At 32.0% G+C, this 22,426-nt stretch overlaps 1 protein-coding gene and 1 pseudogene across 1 annotated transcript; one reads left to right on the top strand and one right to left on the bottom strand.

Annotated features, from left to right (window-relative positions):
- The first annotated feature begins 1,851 nt into the window (after positions 1-1,851).
- Positions 1,852-7,165, top strand: LOC130814990 (polyadenylate-binding protein RBP45-like; annotated as a pseudogene).
- Positions 7,166-9,049: 1,884 nt separating this feature from the next.
- Positions 9,050-13,005, bottom strand: LOC130814987 (mediator of RNA polymerase II transcription subunit 21-like). Its single transcript, XM_057681305.1, has 5 exons — positions 12,810-13,005; positions 12,364-12,710; positions 10,585-10,662; positions 10,451-10,502; positions 9,050-9,586 (listed from the first exon to the last, which is right to left on the bottom strand). Exons 2-5 carry the CDS (start codon positions 12,694-12,696, stop codon positions 9,510-9,512), a joined length of 540 nt encoding a protein of 179 aa, XP_057537288.1. The 5' UTR covers positions 12,697-12,710; positions 12,810-13,005; the 3' UTR covers positions 9,050-9,509.
- Positions 13,006-22,426: the final 9,421 nt, after the last annotated feature.

The following is a 22,426-nucleotide window of genomic DNA, read 5'->3' as shown; positions in this document are numbered from 1 at the left end:
TCTCATTACATTCAAGATCCATGGGTGAATTACTAAGTGCAGAATCAGAATAACTTGGGAGATGCATGTGCATATGGTTGAACAACACACGTCCATTCTTCCACTTATTGCCAAGCTACCAAGATCTGAACCAATATGGACATTAGAACCAATATGGTGTGTTGAATGATTGAATCTGTGACTAACTGCAGACAGCAGTAAATTGAGAATTGGACATTAGAAGAAAATGGAAGACTCAAGTCAAGAAAACAAGCCCAAGGGTCAAAATTTCTCGCTTTGGCAAGTGAATTGTTAGGGTGAAATCTTGGTCAGTTTCACTCGACGTGTTTAACATTTATGATACGATTTATAGTAGTATCAATTTTTGTTAATTGTTAAGTCATATGAAATAGAAGTATGTGAGATATTCGTTATAAAATATTTAGCATATTTATTTTGTATGAGATTGTTTTACTATGAAACAGATTCATATAAAAAGCTTATTTATAAAAAATATAAAAAAAAACAAAGAAAACATTTATATACAAGAAGTGGTTATTTTTTAAAAATAGTTTTGGCTAATTCAATTAAAAATGTCTCATAGTGGGACAGCTTCAACTAAGAATTTGTGTAAAAAAATTTGTTGGTTGTTCGTTGTTTATCAACGCACAATTTCTTATATGACACGGTCTCATACAAGTGGGGATGTTATCAATAATATAAATGATCAATAAAAACATTGTAAGTAAGGTTGTCAAAAGCTGACTTAATCAACATTTTAACCTGATCTAAGTCTAATCCTATTTAAGTGGGTAAGATTGAGATTTTTATAACCAAAAAAGTTATTAGATCGACTCAACCTGATCTGTTTATTGATTGATTGGATTAAGGTTAGAATTCTAAATTTGAAAAAAAACTATATATAACGCATTTAGTTAACAAGTTAATTTCAATTCGGATGAACCTGTATAATATATGAACTAAACCCATTTGATATATTTCTAATTCTGTAGTTAAATGCAACATAATGCAACATATTAACTCATGAATCCAAAAAGTTTAAAATTGAGGGAAAAAAATATGCTCAATGTACTATAATTTGTAATTTGCTTACTTTATTTACTAGACAAAATCATTATTGGGTAAGTTTGACCTCAATTGGTCTTCTCAAATGTATTAAGTCATATCCTCATAACGTGTGAACAACCAAAAATCAGTATTTTGATATTTATTTAAAGTATTTATTTTTTTAAAAAATTTAAAGTGTCAATCTTATCTTAAAATTAAAATTATAGTGTTAAATATTAAATAAGTATTTCAAATACACAAAACCTTCTATGAGACGATTTTACTATATAGATTAAATGACTAATTAATCCCAATTTTAGCATATAAATTTATTATTTTGAATTAGTTTCACTGTAACACTTGAATTTCCTCCAAACTGCAATGAATTTCCTCCAAACCGCAAGGGAACGGAGGAAATTCAGGTGTTACATTCACCAAGAACCAGTCTCTCACAAAAATCTGAAGGCCTAAACCACAAACCCACTTATTTTAGTTGAAAGACATATATCTCCGAGTAAAAATTTCCGATCAATCATCGTGATTTGTAAAATTACTACTTCTTCCGTTTTAAAATACTTGCACTATTTGACTTTTCACGCAGTTTACTGCATAAATTCAATTTATAATATCTCTAATTATGAATAATAAAAAATTATAAAAAAATATTAATAATCTGTACATTGAGAGGAATTAAATAAAATTCCACTCGATTATATTTTAACTTATAAATTCAAAACTAATTATAATCTAAAAATAACGAATGAGGAAGTACAATTACAAAAAGCCAAAAAAAAGTAAAATAAATAAAACTAAAAAATAAATTAAAATCACAAAAGTCCAACATACTAGTAAGAGTCCTCCATCATCCTATCAGCAATCACCTCACCAATCACAACAATTCTTTCTTACCCCTTTCTCCTCTTGATCTTCCTATTTCCCTCCTTTTCATTTTTAACCTCTCAGGGTTTCTCAATTGTCATCGATCAACGACAATGATGCAACCAGGGCAACAACAAGACGGTATGGTTGCTCCCAACCTTCTTCAATGGCGGCACAACCTCCTATAGATCAACAACATTATTATCAACAGTCTCAACAACAACAGCAATTGATGATGGAGCAACAGCAGCAGCAACAACAACAACAACAACAACAACAACAGATATGGTCTCAACAACCTCCAGAACAACAGTATCAACAACAGCAGCCTCAACAACAACAAGCGCCTCCGAATTCTGATGAAGTTCGTACGATTTGGATTGGGGGTCTTCAGTATTGGATGGATGAGAATTATATTAGCTGTTGTTTCGCTCATACCGGCGAGGTGTATATCTATATTTCATTATTTTTTAAAATTGTTGGTTTTTATATGTGTTTTTTTTTGTTCGTTTTGTTTTTTCGACTCTTTGATTTGTTTTTACACCATATCTTTTGGAATGGATTTTATCTTGAACCCGCAAGGAATATATCAGTTTTCCAATTTTTGAGTTGATGATTATTATTTGTGGATTGTTTATTCGATTACTTTTGTCGTTTAAAATCTTGAAATTGTCCGAACATTTGATGCTTTGATTATTCGTTTGTTAATTGTGTGTTTTAGGATGGACTTTAGTCTGAATCTATTGTTATCAATTTTTCAAGATTCTTATTGAACATTATACGTGTGAGAGGAAGATGTCGGAGATCTGAAAGGGACGAAGAGAAATTAAGATCTTGTGTCTCCCTTTGTTCCATAATGTTTCTCACGTACGCCTACTCTACGTTTTGCTCAAATTTATAAAACTTGGAATTGAAGAAGACTTTACAAGAAAAAAGAATTAGTTAGAGAGAATCTTGTTTGATGTTTACTTTTAAACTAGGACCTTTTAAATTTTACTATCAACATGTGCAATGTAGATCCCTTGAATAATATGAATGGAGAGGGTATGCTTCTTTTTTGATTTTTTACATTTGATAGTTTTGAGTAGTATTTGGGATGTTCTATTTTAGGTGTTTTGGAAAGTTTCGATACATACATTTTTTTAGTATACAAGGGGGATAAAAAAGCAACATAGCTCTGTACCTTCTTTACTGATTTTTGAAACCTTGATATTGGCATTTTGGATTGCTCATATTTGAGGTGATTTTCTACCATGTACCTGATGGGGTTTTTGGGGTGGGAAGTTAGTATCAATCTTGTGTTTGGTTTTTCTAAATGGAAAGCTGTTCTTTCTTACATTAGTTTTATGCATTGTATACCGCAAACGTTACATAGCTTTATGTATGAACGGTGTTCTTTTATGACCCCTCTTTAATGCGTCTAAGAGGGAATTTGCGATCTCTGTAGCAACTAATTCTGTGCTTGAGTCTTGCAGCTTGTCAATAGTAGAATCATTCGTAATAAGCAAACCAGTCAGTCAGAGTGCTATGGATTTATTGAGTTTCTAGTCATGCTGCCGCTGAGAGAATTTTGCAGACTTACAATAATACCTTGATGCCAAATGTTGAGCAAAATTACAGATTAAATTGGGCTTCCTATGGATCTGGTGAGAAAAGGGGAGAGGATGGTTCTGATTATAGAATTTTTGTCGGAGATTTAGCTTCAGATGTTACTGATTACACTTTGCAAGAGACTTTTAAAGATTGCTACTCGTCAGTGAAAGGTGCCGTAGTTATGATGGATAAGCTCACTGGTAGAAACAAGGGATATGGATTTGTTCGTTTTGGAGATGAGAATGAACAAATTCGCTCCATGTCAGAGATGAATGGTGCGATGTGCTTAGGCCGTGCAATGTGTATTGGAGCAGCTGCTAACAAGAAAAGTGTTGGTGGAGCAGGTATGTACATGAATGGGTTTGCTAAATTTAACTTTGGTAGCTAGATATGCATAATATGATTCTTGTGATCATGCACTTGTTTGATTTGCTGGCCTTGTGTTCTGGTTCAATGCCTTCATATTTTATTAGAATGTATAATTGCTAAGGTGGAAAGCAGGTTTTCGTTTTGTGTTGTTTACCTTACATTTTTATGGCCTTTCTATATTCAGATGTACATTCGAGATGCATAGAAATTCAGTTCCAGTGTTTTCGTTTGAGAATTTGGGAACAATTAATGAATTTTGAACTGAAAAACTTATAGAACTCACATTGTCTCAAAGCAGGGTGTCAAGAGGCTCTATCATTTAGGGCCTGGGACTGAATTCAGCAGAAATGGTTACCCCCTTACTACGTTGCCTGGCATAGGTCAGTAATGTCGTAAAATTTCCATTTACAGAAGTTTTCAGTGCTACAAGTTATTCTTCCTTTCAGTTTCATTTTTATCCTTTATTTTCATCCATCAAATTCGGTTCAGTTTAGTTTCACTTGTGTTAGGGGATGCCATTTATACTATTCCTTTGCTTTTATTTTTCCTCAATGTTCCTTTTTTTCCTCTCTTTTATCATTTTCATTTTCTACGCTGTTGAGTTCTTGACTCTTTCTTACCTTACAATTAAGAAATACGAGTGAGTTATATCTTGCACTCTATTCATCATATTAGCAGTAAAATGGACGGGTTGCATCAGCACTTAGCTTGTTTGATCACTTTGATATTGAGGTGTTTTCTATAATTTTTTAGCTATAATCCCTTGTTTTTTTTTTTTTTTTGTGTGCTCATTAATAATAGTTTTGAAGTTAGAAAATTTTGGCTAACTGCTCATTTATGTTCCTTGTGTCCCTTTGATTTTTGTCCCTGACCAATTTTTTTAGAGATAAGGCATTATGTTGGCGCTAGAGCATGTTGGAGGAGAGATGTGGGTATGTTTAATGTTGTAAATGGGAAAAATCAAAGGGACATTTAATCATTGCAAGTGGAGCAAATTCATAGGGATAGTGGGAGATGTTCACATGCTTTCTTTAGTAGGTGTGAGATGTACCTTGGTTATCATTTGGTGGAATTATTGAGGCTACGACTTTTTGTCTCGTGCAAATTTGTTAAACCTTATGTTGATATGGTTGTCTGTAACTTGGTTGTTGTATGTGAACTCATTTAATTGTGCTTGTGATGTGAATCTGGGTTCTAGATCCTTCATCTTTTTTGGATGATGAGAAAAAATAAAATGTTCTTTTCCAAGTTTTCGGAGAAAGGGGTCTCTACTCAACAATTGCTGAATGCTAGATGGATGCGCTAACATAATTGGGGTGTTTGGTTGAATAAATTATTGGGCAGCTTTATCTTATTTGGTGCATTTAGATGGTTCAGTATCCAAACCATCTAATCAAAGTGTTTGGTAAATTAGTTGGTTGAAACATCTTGTTATGAATAAACTTTTTTTGAACAAGCTGCTTCTAGCTATAAGCTAACAGCGTTCCTAGCAGTGTCTTCGAAATTAGTTGATTTTACCAGTTGATAAAATCAACAAGTCAAATCAATCACTCCAACTAGCTACCAATTATAAGCTAACAACAGCTAGCCAAACACCCCCATTGTGTGTTGACTTTTTTTGATTTTTTGAGATAGGTATCTGATTGTGATAATAATATCTATGTAAACTATTGTATTGTAGATTTCAGGGGTATATGCTCTTGTTCTGTGCTAATTTGCTCGAGTATTTTTTGAGTTTTTTTTTACTGATGATTAGGGGTTTTGCTGAGCTGTATTGCAACATTATTTAGACCTAGTTTTATGTGCACTTTTTACCTTCAGACTATAATTATAGGCCTTGTGGCTGTTTGTATTTGTTTTTCTGATTATATTTCTGCATTCAAGAATGTTTAGGATGTACCAGTTGCATCATCTTGTGAAGGAACACTAGTCTTAATTTGTCAGTTCTGTTAGATTTTTGTTGCCTTATCTTTATTTTTTCAATCTTGAATGCAGCTTCATACCAGAATACTCGGGGAATTTCAAATGATAGTGATCCTAATAACACAACTGTGGGTGATTTGGATTCCGAATGAACTCGTTTTTTTGCTTTTTATCTGATGATGCCATAACTTGACAACTCTGTCCAGATTTTTGTTGGTAATTTGGGTCCCAATGCGACTGAAGAAGATTTGGGACGAGCATTCCGTCTTTATGGGGAAGTGGTTCACGTAAAAATACCAGTGAGCAAGAATTGTGGATTTGTGCAATTTACCAACAGGTCTGCATGGTTTTGTGACCCATCGTTGGTGTTATACTGAAAATTTTTTCAAGTCACACATGTGTGCAAAACTTAAATTTATTTTTTGTTGTTGATGTTTCGGTAGGATTAGCGCTGAGGTGGCCTTACAGGCATTGAATGGAGTGCAGTTGGGCAGGCGAAATCTTAGACTTTCTTGGGGCCATGGCCCTAACAATAAACAAGTAAATCTTTGTTGACATTTCTGTAGGGATTTAGAATTTCTTCGGGGTTTCTTACTGAACGTTTCATTTGGGTGCTTTATTTTGCAGTCACAACCTAATCTGAACCAGTGGGACCATGCTGCTTATTATGGATATCCTCAAGGATATAACTCATATGGATATGTGTCTGCTCTTCAGGATCCTAACATGTATTACGGTGGTTATTTGGGATATGGTGGGTACGCAATGCCTTAGCTGTAGGGATGGCAATGGGTCGGACTCGGCTCGGACTATCCACCCTCCGACTTTGCTCCGGATAAATCTCGGACTTTTTTTTTCAGTCCACCTCCACTCGGAGTCGGATTATGCATACTCCAACATTGCTCCGACTCGGACTCTCGGACCTCCGACGGAGTTCGGATTATTATCAAGATTTATTCATATCGATACTATATTAATGATTTTAAAGCACGAAAAAATTGATATAGATTAGTCTTTAGTTACAGTTACAATAAACAAAATAGTCCTTAGTTCTTTAAAATTACATTAACAAACATTAAAATTACATAAATGATGAAGTCTTGAATTCTTCATGCTCAACATTACAACATCATTAAATCCATCCTTAGTTCCCTAACACAAGTTTATAAAAAAAAGTAATATAAGCATAAATGATGTCGTAAGCAAAAACTTAATTTTAAATAAATCAAAACTAAACATACCCATTATCATTCTTCTTCTATACCTTCTACATCCTCGTCTTCAAAAATTGGTGCATATTGAAGGGGATTTGCTTTAGCGTCTACAAATTAGAAATAACAAGATTAATAAATAATATAATTATATAATTTCTTAATTGTACGTACTAATGAAAAAAAATTAAATACCTTTGAATTCTTATGTCAACATTAATGAAGGGCTAAGATTGAAATCATTTTGAAATCAATGGTTAAAATCCAAAATTCATGTGGCATTCATAGTTGTATGTAATTGGTTATTGAAAGTTTTTAAGGATAGATGAGGTGGACATTATCAAAACCATTCATTCATCTACATTACACATCATCAATGGCTTAAATTTAATTAATGGTAAATACTATTTTAATGAATATTTTCTTAAAAAAGCTAATTAGCAATAATCTAATCGATTGTTTTGATAAGTTTCATTCACTCAGATCAAACTTACAATATTCAATCTCATTTACAATGTAACGACAAAGCTTCAAGTCTATATTAGACAAGTTCCAATTAAATCTTTATTAAACGATCAATTAAGTATCTAATTAATTAATATTAATTAATATGTAGACTAATACTATATTTCTAATCGTTTGTTTTAGTTAGTTTTAGGTTTCATTATACTTAAAAAACTTCGAAACTATGTAAGACTATAAGTCTATAATAATCTAATCGATTGTTTTGATAAGTTTCATTCACTCAACTTGATCAAACTTACAATATTCAATCTCATTTACAATGTAACGACAAAGCTTCAAGTCTATATTAGACAAGTTCCAATTAAATCTTTATTAAACGATCAATTAAGTATCTAATTAATTAATATTAAATAATATGTAGACTAATACTATATTTCTAATCGTTTGTTTTAGTTAGTTTTAGGCTTCATTATACTTAAAAAACTTCAAAACTATGTAAGACTGTAAGTCTATAATTATTTAATCGATTGTTTTAATAAGTTTCATTCACTCAACTTGATTAAACTTACAATAATTCAGTCTCACTTACAATGTAAATATGTAATTAGTCAATCAGATAGTCAAGTTTACAATTTTTGTTAGAATAAACTTATTTTCATATAATGTTCAAATTTTTCAAAATATAAAAATGCCTTAAATTAAAAGTTGAGTCGGATGTCGGGTCGAATCGGGTCGAGTCGGAGTCGGAGTCGGAGTCGGAGTCGGTCGGATTATCGGATTTTTTATGAAGTCCAGCTCCGGTCCAACTCTAAATCGGACTCGGATTATATAATCGGATTCGGAGTCGGATATTTTCCACTTCGGAGTCGAATCGGATTAAAATCCTCGGATCGAGTCGGATCAGGGGCGGATTCGGACTGAATTGCCATCCCCACTTAGCTGGCTCAGATGCCAGTACAACTGCAACGGGTTAGTTGATGTTATGATATTTTAATTTCGCAACTGTTCAGCATTGTTTGCTGCAGTGATTCATCCACCTACGATGACAGGAGAGGTGTTTGCCTTGGTGCAGCATGATTCTACATGGAGCCTCAAACCTTTTCGAATTTTTGGTCAATCTAGAGATTCCCAAATGTAGTATAATAGATTTTGTTGGTCAGATTAGTTTCATTTGCTTTGCTTGGAGATTCTTTATGTAGATTTGCTTTAGTTCAGCCCTTATTAGGTTAAATTTCTTAAAATTGGAATTTATATGGCTGTAGAAAGTTTTGCCTGCTTTTTGTGAGGTTTTAGACGCACTTTAATTTTGAAATTTATGGTGTTCTCTTAGATATTATAGAATGTATGATTCAAGCTGATTCCGTTGGCGATCATGTATTCCTTGGCTGCTCGAATTTTGAAGGCATTAAAACATTTCTTAATCAAGTTATTAAAAAGCAAAGACAGAGTTGAATGTTTAGCAACATATATATCTTTCCTTTAAATAGCAACCTTTTAAAGAATCATGAATTTTTTCATCTAGTAAATCCAAATCTTTAACCTCGCAAGATACATTTTTGCACTTTATGTGTGAAAGAACTGATTGCGCTGCAGCAAGTGTTGTTAACATAAACATCTAAATGAGTTGTTTTTTGCAGAAAACTAGTGAATCCAACTGGAAGTTAAAACATGATAAGCATCATCGGCATCTAAATACCAAATTGCCAATGGTTCTACGAGTTGCACAGCAGCAATCACTTGTACTTCGAGTTGCTAATTGCACAACCAAACAGATCAACTATTTCAACTTCCAACTATAAGTCAGATTAACGACGATAGAATTCAAAATAAAACTATATTGTCTATTGCTATAGTTCATTCTACAACATTGAACTAACTGTGCCGATTCCAGGACAGCCAATGGACTATACAAAGACAACAGAATCTCGTTGAGAAAAAGGCTACGTTGAGCATACTTCAAGATTGACTAGTTTGAGTAAAACTCCAGAAGAACAATCATGGTCATCATCAGCAAATAACTCATCAATATGGTCTCTTCATATTTAAGCAATTATCTGATGCTTGGCTGAACAATTCCTGGACTTGCTTTAACTCTTTATCTGGGTGTAAAAGAAAGGATAAAAGATGCAAATCAGTGATTGCAAATCAATTGTCACTCTTGTCCATTTAAATTGCCAACAGAAACGACGGAGAAAGAAAGGGGCAGGGAGCTGCTTTTACCAAGAACCTCTCCGCACTAAACTAATGTTACCAATCTCAGAAATGTATAAACGGGAGCTAATTTCAATTTTAAGAATTTTGTTTATACTATTCCATATTTTGGGCTCAACTCATTTGGAAATGAATCCCTTATTCAATTATTTTGCCCGTCTTAAAGGGGTCATGAGGTCATCACGCAATTGTACTAAGTACTTGCAAAACGCCTAGTAGGATGCACCAGTAAAACATAAATGAGGTAGAAGAACACAAACCCCCTCATTATCAGAGTAACTACACATTTTATACATAACCACTAGCTTTTCACAAGTAAGAAGCTAAGTCTATAACCAATTTTTCCAGCCACAAAACTGTTCACAACAATGTCAGGTCCTTAATTCCGAAAGGATGGGGTTGGCTCAGCCACAAAACTGTAAAGTAAAAATATTCAGTGGGGGAAAAGCAATTAATTTTTTTTTACTTACAGTTGTAAAGTACTAACTGACCCAGTATCTATTTTCAAATCAAGGGCCAACATTCATAAAAACCAAGTAACATAAATTTGTATCGGTATGGAAAATCTAGCCACATACCAAGTGCGCAATTCAGTTTTATTACAAAGGAAACTAACTGAAACTAAAAGGTTATTTATGGAAGGAGCTTTGCTTCACACACGTAAAATTCTAAGGAAAATGTTGCATGCAGAAAACATCAAATATATGTATAATAAGGGGGAAAAACAGAGAGAGAGAGAGAGAAGCCATTACCAGCAGCTTCCAATTGCCTCTGCAATTCTTGGCCTATTGCATCATTTTCTGCCTGGGGAATACAAGAGATACAGCTTTAGTGGGCTCCACAAAGTAAGGATGGAGATTTCATAGCATATCAGCTACTGGAATACCTGAAGCTCAGCTATTCTTTTCAATTGGGCTTCCTCACCTCCCTCATCCAATGGTAGGGCATTAACTAAAGCATCAAACTGCAAATGACCAAGTTTGAATAAGAAAGGACACATACCAGTCAAAAAAAAAAAAAAAATACAGAAGAGAATACTAATCAGGTAGATAAGGTAAAGCCCAACATTTACAGATTTATACCTAATAATTCGCAAATAATGTGAACACAAGTAGCATCATGAAATTGCATACTTGTTTAATTGTTTTCATATTAATTCACTTCTACAACAACATTCTATTGTTTCAAATTTTTAATAATATTAAGTGGCTCCCACCTAGGTTTTGGAAAAGATATACGCAATCTTACGTTTGCAACGTCAGAGGTCATCTCAACTGATAGTCAATGCAATTTACATAAATAATAAGTGCACAAGAGTTACTGACTTCACATCAACATCACCTGACTTGTAATGGTACACATATCAAGAAATAAATCCCTGCTTAATAATGATGTTTTATTATTGTATCACACAAAGCCTACAATATATATCTTGTACCTCGAGGACAACTTTTTTGCTGCTTAATAACTCCTAATGAGTAAATATAATTTATTAAATTATAAAAAATACCTTGAGATCACATTGCTAATTGCTATAGGTACAAGCAGCTGTAAGATAGTCTTTTATGGTGGACGGATGAATTCCTAAACTTGGTAAAAAAAAACAACGCAGTCCAAACACGCATATGCAATTACTATCAACAACCCGATAAAACTATTTGGTCTCAGAAGGTCCAATAAGCATAAGCAATAACTATCGACAACGCAACAAGACTGTTTGGTCTCAGAAGATCTCATTACAAGCAATTGCATAAGCTGGTTGAGACTGATAATAGAGTTTCATCAACCAATGTTGAGGAATGACAATAACACCATGTATGGGAAGGGGGAATTGGAGGAAAGGAAGGGATTGAATTTGAAGGGTTATAATTTCCTTTGTTCGGTTAGAAATTTTGAAAGGGAGAAATTTAGAAAAAAGAAATTTGAAGGGAGCAAAAGTCTCTTGATTTTTTATAACCAAATCTCTCAAACACTTTGTTTTGATTGATGGAAAAAAGGGAAGAGATTAAGAGGATATATTTTTTTCTGTTTGGGCAATGTTTTTTGAGAGAAGGAATTTTTGAAAGAACAGATTTTGGAAGAAGGAATTTGAAGGGATGAAGTCCTTTATTTTTGTTGGTAACCAAATCCCTTCATATGTGGATAGATTTAGAAGGAACAAATTATTTCTCTTCCTTTCCTTTCCTTTCCTCGTCCTCCTAAACAAACGAGAGAGACTTCTCATGCTATTCTCACCCCTTCCTTTCCCTTCCTTTCATTTAATTTCTCTCCTTAACTATTATCCAAACCAAGTGTAAATGTGGAAAGATTTGGAAAAAAAAAAGCTAGTTCTCATGCTCTCCCTTCCTTTCCTAGAGACTTCTATTATTTCCTCTTCTTTTTCCTTCCTTCTCTGCCCTTTACCTTCTATTCATTCCCTTTCCCTTCCAAATTCTTATCCAAACAGTGTATAAGTATGTTTTCCTTCCAATATTGGAAGGATTTGTTTTGTACAACATGTAAATAAGTTCTTCCCTTCCCTCTAATTTCTTCCTATTCCTTTTGATATCTAAACAAAGGAAATGCAATCCTCCCATCCAAACATAGCGTAGATTGACACTATATACAAGAATTTAAGCAAAAATCATATATAAACCAAATGAAAAAACTCCCAACAAAAGATTACCTGCTTAGCAGCCTTTACAAGAGCAGCACTAGCGGTTTTGGGTTCATCAGCAAAATTGTTGGAAGTATCAGACTGTTGTTGGGAAACATTAGGATTAGCATTTGGATTAGGATTTGCATTTGAATTAGCATTAGCATTAGCATTAGCACTAGCATCAGAGTTAGGATTAGGGTTAGGATTGGAATTAGAATTAGAATTAGGGTTAGGAGGAGGTTCAGGATAATTGGGGGAAAGGCGAACAGGAGGAGCATCTCGTTGAAGAGTACCAAAAGTATTAAAAGCAAGAGATGCAATCAAGTTAACTTGTTCTTGCAACTGTGATATTATATCCATTGATCAATCACTTCCTTCCGAATGCAACATAATCAAGACAAAAATTGAGTATCAGAAATGAGAAATCAAAGGAATTGAAGACGGGTAAACAACTATGAGAGTGAGAATCTTACTAGGGGATAATCTGACGTTGGTAATGACGGAAATCAGCAACCCAACCCAACCCAAATACTTCGACACTTCCAGAGTATGGTAGAGCGCTCCAACAAAAGACCATTAATTTGTTTTTCTTTGTCTTTTATTTTTCTGTCAAAGCTCATGAACTTAAAAAGAGGGACTGTGTTGACTCTTGAAGAATTGAAATTACACAAATTCTAAAATGAGAGTTCAATCTCTATTAGACTGAATTTTATAATCCAGACTGATTACTTATATTTATTTACAATTTCACGGTGATCAATTAGACATTTTATAGAGATACCGTCTCATATAATATTTTTCGTAATTAGGGGTGTTCAAACCCAAATACCACATTGATTTGAATTCGAGAATCCGAATTGTCAATTATGTTACAATTCAGAAAATTGAATATTGGGGTTTTTTTTTATTTTTTAAAATTATATTTTTGTACACATAAATATTTAAGCCCATTTTATTTCTTTCTTTAATGAAAATTACTCTTTTTAGTTTGAAAAAAAATTATTTTAGGAATATGTTAGGATTTTTAAAAGTCTAATCTAACTATTATTGATTATTTATACAACTTAGTTGTAGTTAAGAATTGAAAATATTAGTATGTTCAGCAGGCTAAATACACTTTTTAATATGTATGAAGTATATGATATAACACATACAATTCCTTAAACTTATAGTAATAAAGTAATGAAAGTATGAGAATTGGGTCTCTCAATTGGAATTAAGTACTACTTTTACTATGTTCGATTTTAAACTAATTTTTTCCCTAAGTTGTGATAAAAAAAAAATTAATGAAATGGAAAAAAAAAAAAAAAAAAGCAAAGTCATAAGTCTTGATAGATTTTAAAGAGATGAAAACAGAAATTCCCTTGCATTGTAGATATGATGGGCCTCAATTTTTAGAACTAGTGTATTTCACCTTAAAATTCTTTTACTTCTATTCAGTTTCCATTGGTTCAACATCACTAAGAAGTTCAGACAAATCAATTGTATAATCTGTATTCTCCACACTGATTTGTAATCCTGCAGTGCAACAAACTTCTTGTGCGGCCATTGCTGCTGTAGCTAATGATGAGTCTTTCACAGAAAGGACAGTTTCGGATGGAATAATACTCACTTCATTGGATTCAAGACCTATATTTGTTGCATCATTAGACTTGACAGCATCTTCAGAATTTGCATCTGTAACATCTTTACATTGTATTGAACTGACAGTCACCTGATCAATCTTTTGCCGTTTCCTAGGAGACTCTGACGAGTCAATCAGACCCTCCGATTTTTCATCTCTTTTTAATAACTTCTCCTGCTGAAACTTATCGTCTAATAACTTCTCAGATTGCTCTTCAGCTTTGTCATCCGATAGCTTCTTGTCCTGTTCCATATCATCCGATACCTTCTCCTGTTTCTTTGAATTATCTGATATCATTACATGTTGCTCTTTATCTATGTCATCCAATAGCTTCTTGTCAGGTTCCTTATCATCCAATAGATCATCTGATAACTTCACATGTTGCTCTTCATCTATGTCATCCGACAGCTTCTTGTCGTGTTCCATATCATCCGATAGAATGAAAAACCAATCAATTAACTTAGATCGCTGGCAGCTAGATTGATTAGATAGATTGATCACATTAGCTTAAAATAACACACCCCATGGACAAACGAAGGTCAATTCAATCAGTGATGAAGATATATTATTAAGACAATCTAACAAACTTACATTGTGACATTAATAACATATTATTGTTGTAAATTGTAATTGTCTAATTGATATTAGATGAAGTCGATCAATTAACATGTTATGATCTATTAATTAACTTAGACGGAGTTGATTAGTTGAATTTGATGTCATAAAACTCATAACCTAACGACATCTATAAAACTTGATGTGAGGTTCCACCTTCTATATATCATTCCCATCATGGATAAACGCATGATCAATGACATTATGAGGCAACACGATGCGATTTTTTACCAAATTGGAACAGAATAATTGGAACATAATTGAACTGAATTAAATCATGGTTTAAATGAATTGAACTGAACCGACATCAACCAAATTAACCGGAATATCGGTTTAACTGAATTGAACCGAACCTATACCAACCAAAACTGAACTGAACAGAACTGAATCCCGGTTCAACTAAATTGAACTGAACCGATACCGACCAAAACCGACCGATTGTGACCGACCGATTCTGACCCGCATACCGATTGTGACCGACCGATTACCGATTTTGACCGCCCGGTTATGATCTGTATACCGATTACGACCTGCAAAAAACCGTTTTTGACCGACCGAATGTGACCTGTTTCCGGTAATGACCGGACCGATAAATACCGGACCCATACCGACCGACACCCGCCAAGGAAAAAAACCGGATTCGACCGGATACCGAATAAACCGACCGATACCGACCGGTACCGAAAGACTTATATGACCTGCTTTTGACCGACCGTTTTTTACCGAACCTGTTTTTGACCGACCTGTTTCCGACCTTTTAACCCGTTTTTACAGCCCTAACAAAAACAAAGAGTTCAACAAAAACGTGTAGGTTCCAATCAGAATTGTACAAAGTAGGTTTAAAGTGAGTTTAAAAAATTGATTATGAGTTGATTTATTGATCGGATTTAGGTCTTGGGTAGGTTTCAGTTTAATTTGAGTTTGAAGACCTTGAACTCAAACCTAAAGTCTTTTAATTTTTTTGAACCAAGAAACAGACTTGGTCCACATTTAATCTCAAAAAATAGAACTTAAATTTTTAAGTTAGAGTTTGAGACGAGTCCAATAAAATAGGTTATAAGTCTATAACCACCCCAGTTTAAAAAAATAAAATTAAAGTGCTTCACTAATGAAACTAAATGAACGAGCAAGTTCCCACATAGTCATAGACACTTAGAAATTGTTATATTCACCGCCCACCCTTCACGAATGGCATGTAAAATTTCATACATATGCTTGCTCACATGGGTATATGAATCAAAATCATCCTCAATATTCACTATCTCATGAATACAACACTATGCAACTATCTTTATCGTACTCACCCTATTCCCCATGTCCGATACACGAATTGTATGCATCACATTGTTAGAGTATATAAAATTATATAACATGTCAAGGAACCAACTCAACCAACAATTTAAACTGATGGTTGAGGTCTCAGGGTATGTTATATACTCTAAATTTTTAGCCTATTGTTAAAATTGTTGTGAGCTTAATTCTACATATATTACAATTTCTTGGAGTAGGCTGAGTCATAACCGACCTTTGTTTACGAATAGCTTCACCCTTGATTGCTTGCTAGCTAATCTTATCCTTTAATTAGTATAAAGAACAATATTAAAGACTTGTCCTAAGGTAGCTTTTACTTTACTTTGAATTGACTTAGGTTGTTGCAAAACTCAAATTATGGAAAATAATTGAATTAAGACTTTTATGTTATTCTTGTAAATATGGTTTTTGCTTGAGTTTGAATCCAAAACTTTACATTGAACCCAATAACCCGGGTATTTGAGTGTTGATAGTGCAAACATCTAATATATCATGAATGAGTAGAGTGAGTTTTTCCTGGATTTACACACATGATTAGGTGATGATGCCTTGGAGAGTTTTGTAGAGTGATTCTGTCACTAGATAAGCCCATTTTATCCTATATTCTTTGTTCTAGGTTTAATTTGTACCCATGTAATTATAATTTGACTTTGCATATCGAATAAAGTTTAAGAAAAAAAATATGGTCATACAGGAAAATACCCTCTAAAATTGGGATTATTCATAGTTAATCAATAGGTGGGATTATTGTAGAAAAATCATGAAAAACTTGGATTATTCTAAGTAATTTATTCTTTTTTTATTTTGAGATTGTCTCAATAAAAGACGATATCTCAACAGAACTAGTTGAGCACTTAAGCTTGACTAGAGTTTGTGTGAGCCTAGCTAACGGCTTACAATTTATAAATTGGCTAGTGACGTTGTTTGGATTATTTTTGTTATTTGAGATGGATACTACAGGAGGGAGTGAGGTTGAATTGTTGTATAAGCTAGTTATAGCGTTTATAGCGTTTTTTAAATCTTTTGCGAAATTAAAGACTTGAACTTGTAAAATATAAATGAATGAGACACAATATTTTACTTGGAAACCTTCTAAGCCTAAATAGAAGGAAAAATCACGACCCCTCGAGATTTCAAATTCTCTACTATATTTTAGACAATTTATTACAATTACATAAAACAAACACGAAACTAGACCAACTTTTCTTTCTCTTTCTCTTGCTTCACACAAAGCTTCTCTCTTCTCTCAGCTTCACTCTAGCTATCACGAGTCACTAGCCTCCTATTAAGTTCCTCTCCAAACTTAATGCCCCTGGGAACAGTCCCTTATTCCCAGTCTCTCAGCTTCGAGCAAGCTAACACGAGATAAAGCCATCTTGAACTTAACTCTAAGTTCTCAGCTTTCTTTTGTGGATTCACTTAAATCCCTCTTCTCCAAATTACAAGAGTTCACTCAAACTCTCTTCTCCAAATTCTCTTTTCTCCAAATTACAAGAGTTCACTCAAATCTCTAGACTTCTCTCGAAATACAAACTCATCGTTGGATGAGCATGAAACTCTACGCTTGATGAAACTTTAGAACATATTAATATACTTGTGAAACGGAACATTTCATTACATGACAGGAACTTTAGGAATAGATCACTTCAATTATGTATTTAGGATATTACGTGAAACTCAATATTTATGAAATCCATCCTTTAATGAAGTAAACACTCTTGAGGAGTGAATACCCCATGGTGGAGTTGTGGAGACTCACATTCTAATTGATTAAAGGAAATCTTTATATAAAAATAAGAAAAGCTATTTTTGGCAAATTAACTTCCCACTAATTCCCATTAGTTATATAACTTCCATGACAATTTAGTTTAGAAAAGTGGAAATATAATGTTGGTTAATTAATTCCCTTCAACACTCATTTTCCTATGTTTAAGGGTGGTGCTTATGACTTTTACTTTTTCAATAACCGCTTTTCCTAATTTAATTTACGTAAAACATAATTTTGTTTTATAAAAAATTCTTTTCAAATAATCCAATTTTATGTAACAACATTTAATAAAAACATATTTTGAAAATATATATTTTTTCTTATAAAACAATTAGATAAAATAGTATTTAAAAAATGAGATATTTTCTCCTAAAAAATAGCAAACTTAAATTAAAATATCTCCATTAAACAAGTCCCACGCGTTTTCTCTAGTGGAGTAAAACTCTTCTATTTTCATTCCACTTTTTAAGAAATTATTTTACTAAAGGAGTTGATTATTTTAAACAAAAACCTCTTAGTAAAACATGGAGTAAAAATCTCCTATTTTCACCCTATTTTTTGAGGGACAGTTATTCTAAAGGCATTAATTATTTCAAATAAAAAACCTCTTAATAAAATGTGATCTACTTATAGCAAATTTTATCCTTTTAACTTCTTATTTAAAATAATCATTTTAATAATAAATAAATTATTAAAGAAATGATTTTTATCATTTTATACCTTATTGTGTTTTACGTAGAGCTGTTAGCCATATATTCATTAGGGTGTTCCTAAACTGACTTATACTCGTTCTATTAGGGACAGTGACATGTTCTTAAACTGACTCGTTCCTAAACTTACTTGTTCCTGGACAGACTCTTGTTCCTTCACGTGTATTAACATATTCTATGTTTCATCATACTTACATGAAGCCTAGTACACTCATACTTGAATCTTCATGTCTCTGGTGATTGGCTTCGGCTCCGAAGCTTTTCTTCAGAATTTCTCAGTTTGACTTTAAGCTTTCAGACTTGATTTCTGGGAACATTGCATTGTTTCTGACTTATCAACACGAAACAACAAACTATCATTTGGAAACTTTAGATCTCCTATCTACCCTTTAACATCCTCAGCAGATTTCAGTTTTTCTAGATATCACATATAATCACAACTTCCTTGACCAAGTCTTTACATACTCTCATCAACGATCCTACTTGATCGGATATCTTTCCTGTACGATCTCTTAAAAACAAACTGTTCATTGATTTTGTTGTATGCTTTAAAATAACTCTTCAATTAGTTATTGATGTTCTTGAGAACTTTCATATTCATAACTTATAACTTGTTCATGCACATCTTAACACATATTAGTTTGATAATCATCATTTGTTTATTATCATCAAAATCAATCATAACTCAACAATTTTAACATAGATGACCTATTTTTCTCAAGCAATGTTGAAAAATATGGCTGGTTGTAACTTGTAAGTCTTATTGACTAAATAAATTAAGAAAGCAAAGTTTACATGCAGCATTAAAAGTAACAACGTATGATGTATTTAGGCATGAAGCATGATGTGATCAAATTAGCGGTTAATTCACATCATCCTCTAATTGGCGAATGTATTTAATAAAATAACATCCCGCTAACGAACCTTAGCTTATTGGGATGCTTCATGATGATATTATCTAAAAATATTTAAATTGCATAGTAGGAAATATATATTTAGTTTGAAGTTATATAAGTATTACTTATATCATCTATATTAAATTAGTATTAAACTAAATAGTGTCCTTACGAATATACGACTTTATTAAATTTTTCGACATATTTGAATAATTTAAGAAATTAAAACTTTAAGAAATAACTTTTATATTATATTTATATTTCATTTCACTCTAAATAGTTGTATACATTACATGCATTGTATAATTTGTATTATATTTTACATCGTGCGTGCAGATAATTTTGAAAATTTAGTTCATGACAAATAAATCACAAAAAAAATAATTATATATTTAATATAATTTTTTATATATATACACTTTTATTTGTTGATATCGAATAAAAGGGAAAATGGTTCGTGCTTGGAGTATACAATACAAAATTATGAGTTTTTTAAATAAAGGAAATTCCACATGGTAGCATCACTTTCATGAAACGCTAGTTTTAGCACTTTTGCAAGATTTTTCCTCATGGTAGCATCCAATTTATGTCTTATCTAACTGTCGCAGCATTTTCCATTAAATTCTTGTCAATTTTCGTTTAATTCACTATTTTGACGTTCGTTTTGGTTCTTGTCTTTATAATTTGCCCTAAAAATTTGAGAGCATTGATAAATTAAACGGTGATTTAAACGTCAAAATGGTGAATTAAATATTTGAGAGAATAAAAATGGTTTAGGGAAAATTATAAGGACAACAACTAATACTTAATAAGGGTGGAAACGTCAAAATGGTAAATTAAACGGAAATTGACAAGAATTTAGTAGAAAATATTACGATAGTTAGATAAGGCATAAAATGAATGCTACCATGTGGAAAAATCTTACAAAAGTACTACTACTAACGTTTCGTTAAAGTTCGATGCTACCATGTAGAATTTCCCTTTATTTAAAAACTAACATACCAATTTATGCTAACAAAAATAAATATCATATTAATTTTTATAAAGTATTACAACTATTAACAATACACTTGAAAATCAAAGTTAACATAAAAATATGTAAAATTATTTTATAAAAGTTTAAACAAAAATTAATAATTTTTGTCATAAAAAAATGTAAGTGACTTACATAAAGATAGTCAAAAAAACATATTAAAATTAAGAATTGCATTTAAGTAACCAATAATATAAATAATAATTTTTTATTTATAATTTTGTTTTGAATATCTTGAGAGTTAAAAAATTGACTGTACTAGTCAAATAATAAAAATTGCGCATAATCCCATCCATGACCATGAGTAGCACAATGACTAAAGTCATTTGTCTCTTCAAGCTTTTGAAAGTGACCTCCAAATTAGAACAATATGTGTGTGTCACAATTCAATTTTTTTTGGCGTTCTTTAAACAGTCAAAAAAATGTATTATAATAAATGAGTTTTAAACCAACAGATGTACTAACTTATGAATTAAAATAAAAAAACTAATAGGAGTAGTTTTTTCAATTAACTTTTGATGTTTTACTCTCTTTAATAAGCAGAAAACAACCAACTGCAAACAATTAAATTTACCAAACACATCCATAACAATGGACTTAAATAACTAGCTTAAGCAGTTGACTCAAATAGTTGGCTTTTACCTTTTTGGGAGAAAAAATTTTTAGTTTATAACACAATTTTCACAATCTTTCTCCTTTTTTGTCCTTTAATTATTTAAGGAAAAATTAAAATTAATAATCCAACCTTTCACCAATCCAGTGTGAATAATTACAATTTTAAATTATATTTTAAATAATTCAACATTTGTCTTTAGTTGCTGTCAGCATAATAAAAGGGTATGTTGATAGCAAACGAAGGGTAAAGATTGGATTATTATAAAATAAAAGGGCGTATTGATATTAATCTAAAGGCAAAGATTGGATTATTAAAAATAATCCAAAAACGAGATTATTCACAACGAATGATTGAAAAATTAAATTATTAATATCAATTTTTCTATTATTTAGTCCTATTATTTTCACTTCTCCATGAAAAAGCAACAAGAATCAAAATTTAAAAAAATAATTTTGAGAACAGAATGATAATTTTGGGACCAAAAGTTGCATCATGAAGATAAAAAGAAAACATTATATAGACCATTATTGGTGCTTGTAGTGTATTCATTCAAATGTCAACGCCCAACATAATCAATTCCAAAACGTCAATTGTCTCAATTATTAAATATTTTTTATTTTGGCCTTTTGGGTATGTTCATATGGTGGGGTGAGCAATTACCAAAATATATTAGTGCATGCCAATCATGTATAGTTGTCAATTGAAGTGCATGGATGAGACCTAGCTCATGCATATTGCTAACAATTGTTTGATAGTATATACCTAGCTGGTGTTTATGTTCGAAATTGGGATCCATGATCCATACCTATCTAGAGTCGAATTTAGGAAAAATTTAAAGCATAAAAGCCTTAAAAGAATGCCCAAATGTATAATTATAACAGTTGAATATTCACCCTCTGAATAACGGTGACATCAAACTAACGATATTATCATACTTTCCATCATGCGCAAATAAAAATAGTAACTATAAACTATTTTACCAACTAAAATAATGTGATGTTTGTACGTTTTGACAATATGACAAACAATGCATTTAATATACAATTTCTCTTCAAATGAGAAGCTCACAACTCAATAAAAAAGTTGATACACATTATTTAATGTATACTACGAGATAAAGAGAGAAAGAAAACTAAAAGGTAGAAGTAGTAAAAAGTCATAATCTCTCTAATGGCCAGAACATAGGGCAAATTGTAATATATATATATATATATATATATATATATATATATATATATATATATATATATATATATATTTCATTACCCCAACGAACAATCCATATACAACCTTTTATAAATCATTTAAGTACGTTATAAGTGCCATTATACCTAGATATTGAAGATTAGCATTTTACTCTCTCAAACATTCATTAAAGCTTTTTTTTTTTTTTTTTTTTCAAAAAATCCTCCTTTCATAAAAAAGCTGTAATTTTATTATATTATTTCTATCATTTTATTAGTTTGAAAAGCAAAATTATTTAGTCTCTTTCCATTAAAAATTGTCTAGCCCAATTC

Source organism: Amaranthus tricolor, chromosome 6 (assembly GCF_026212465.1).
Source record: "Amaranthus tricolor cultivar Red isolate AtriRed21 chromosome 6, ASM2621246v1, whole genome shotgun sequence".
Taxonomy (NCBI): domain Eukaryota; kingdom Viridiplantae; phylum Streptophyta; class Magnoliopsida; order Caryophyllales; family Amaranthaceae; genus Amaranthus; species Amaranthus tricolor.
The sequence above is the reverse complement of the archived record's forward strand: the minus strand, read 5'-3'. Positions and strand labels throughout refer to the sequence as shown.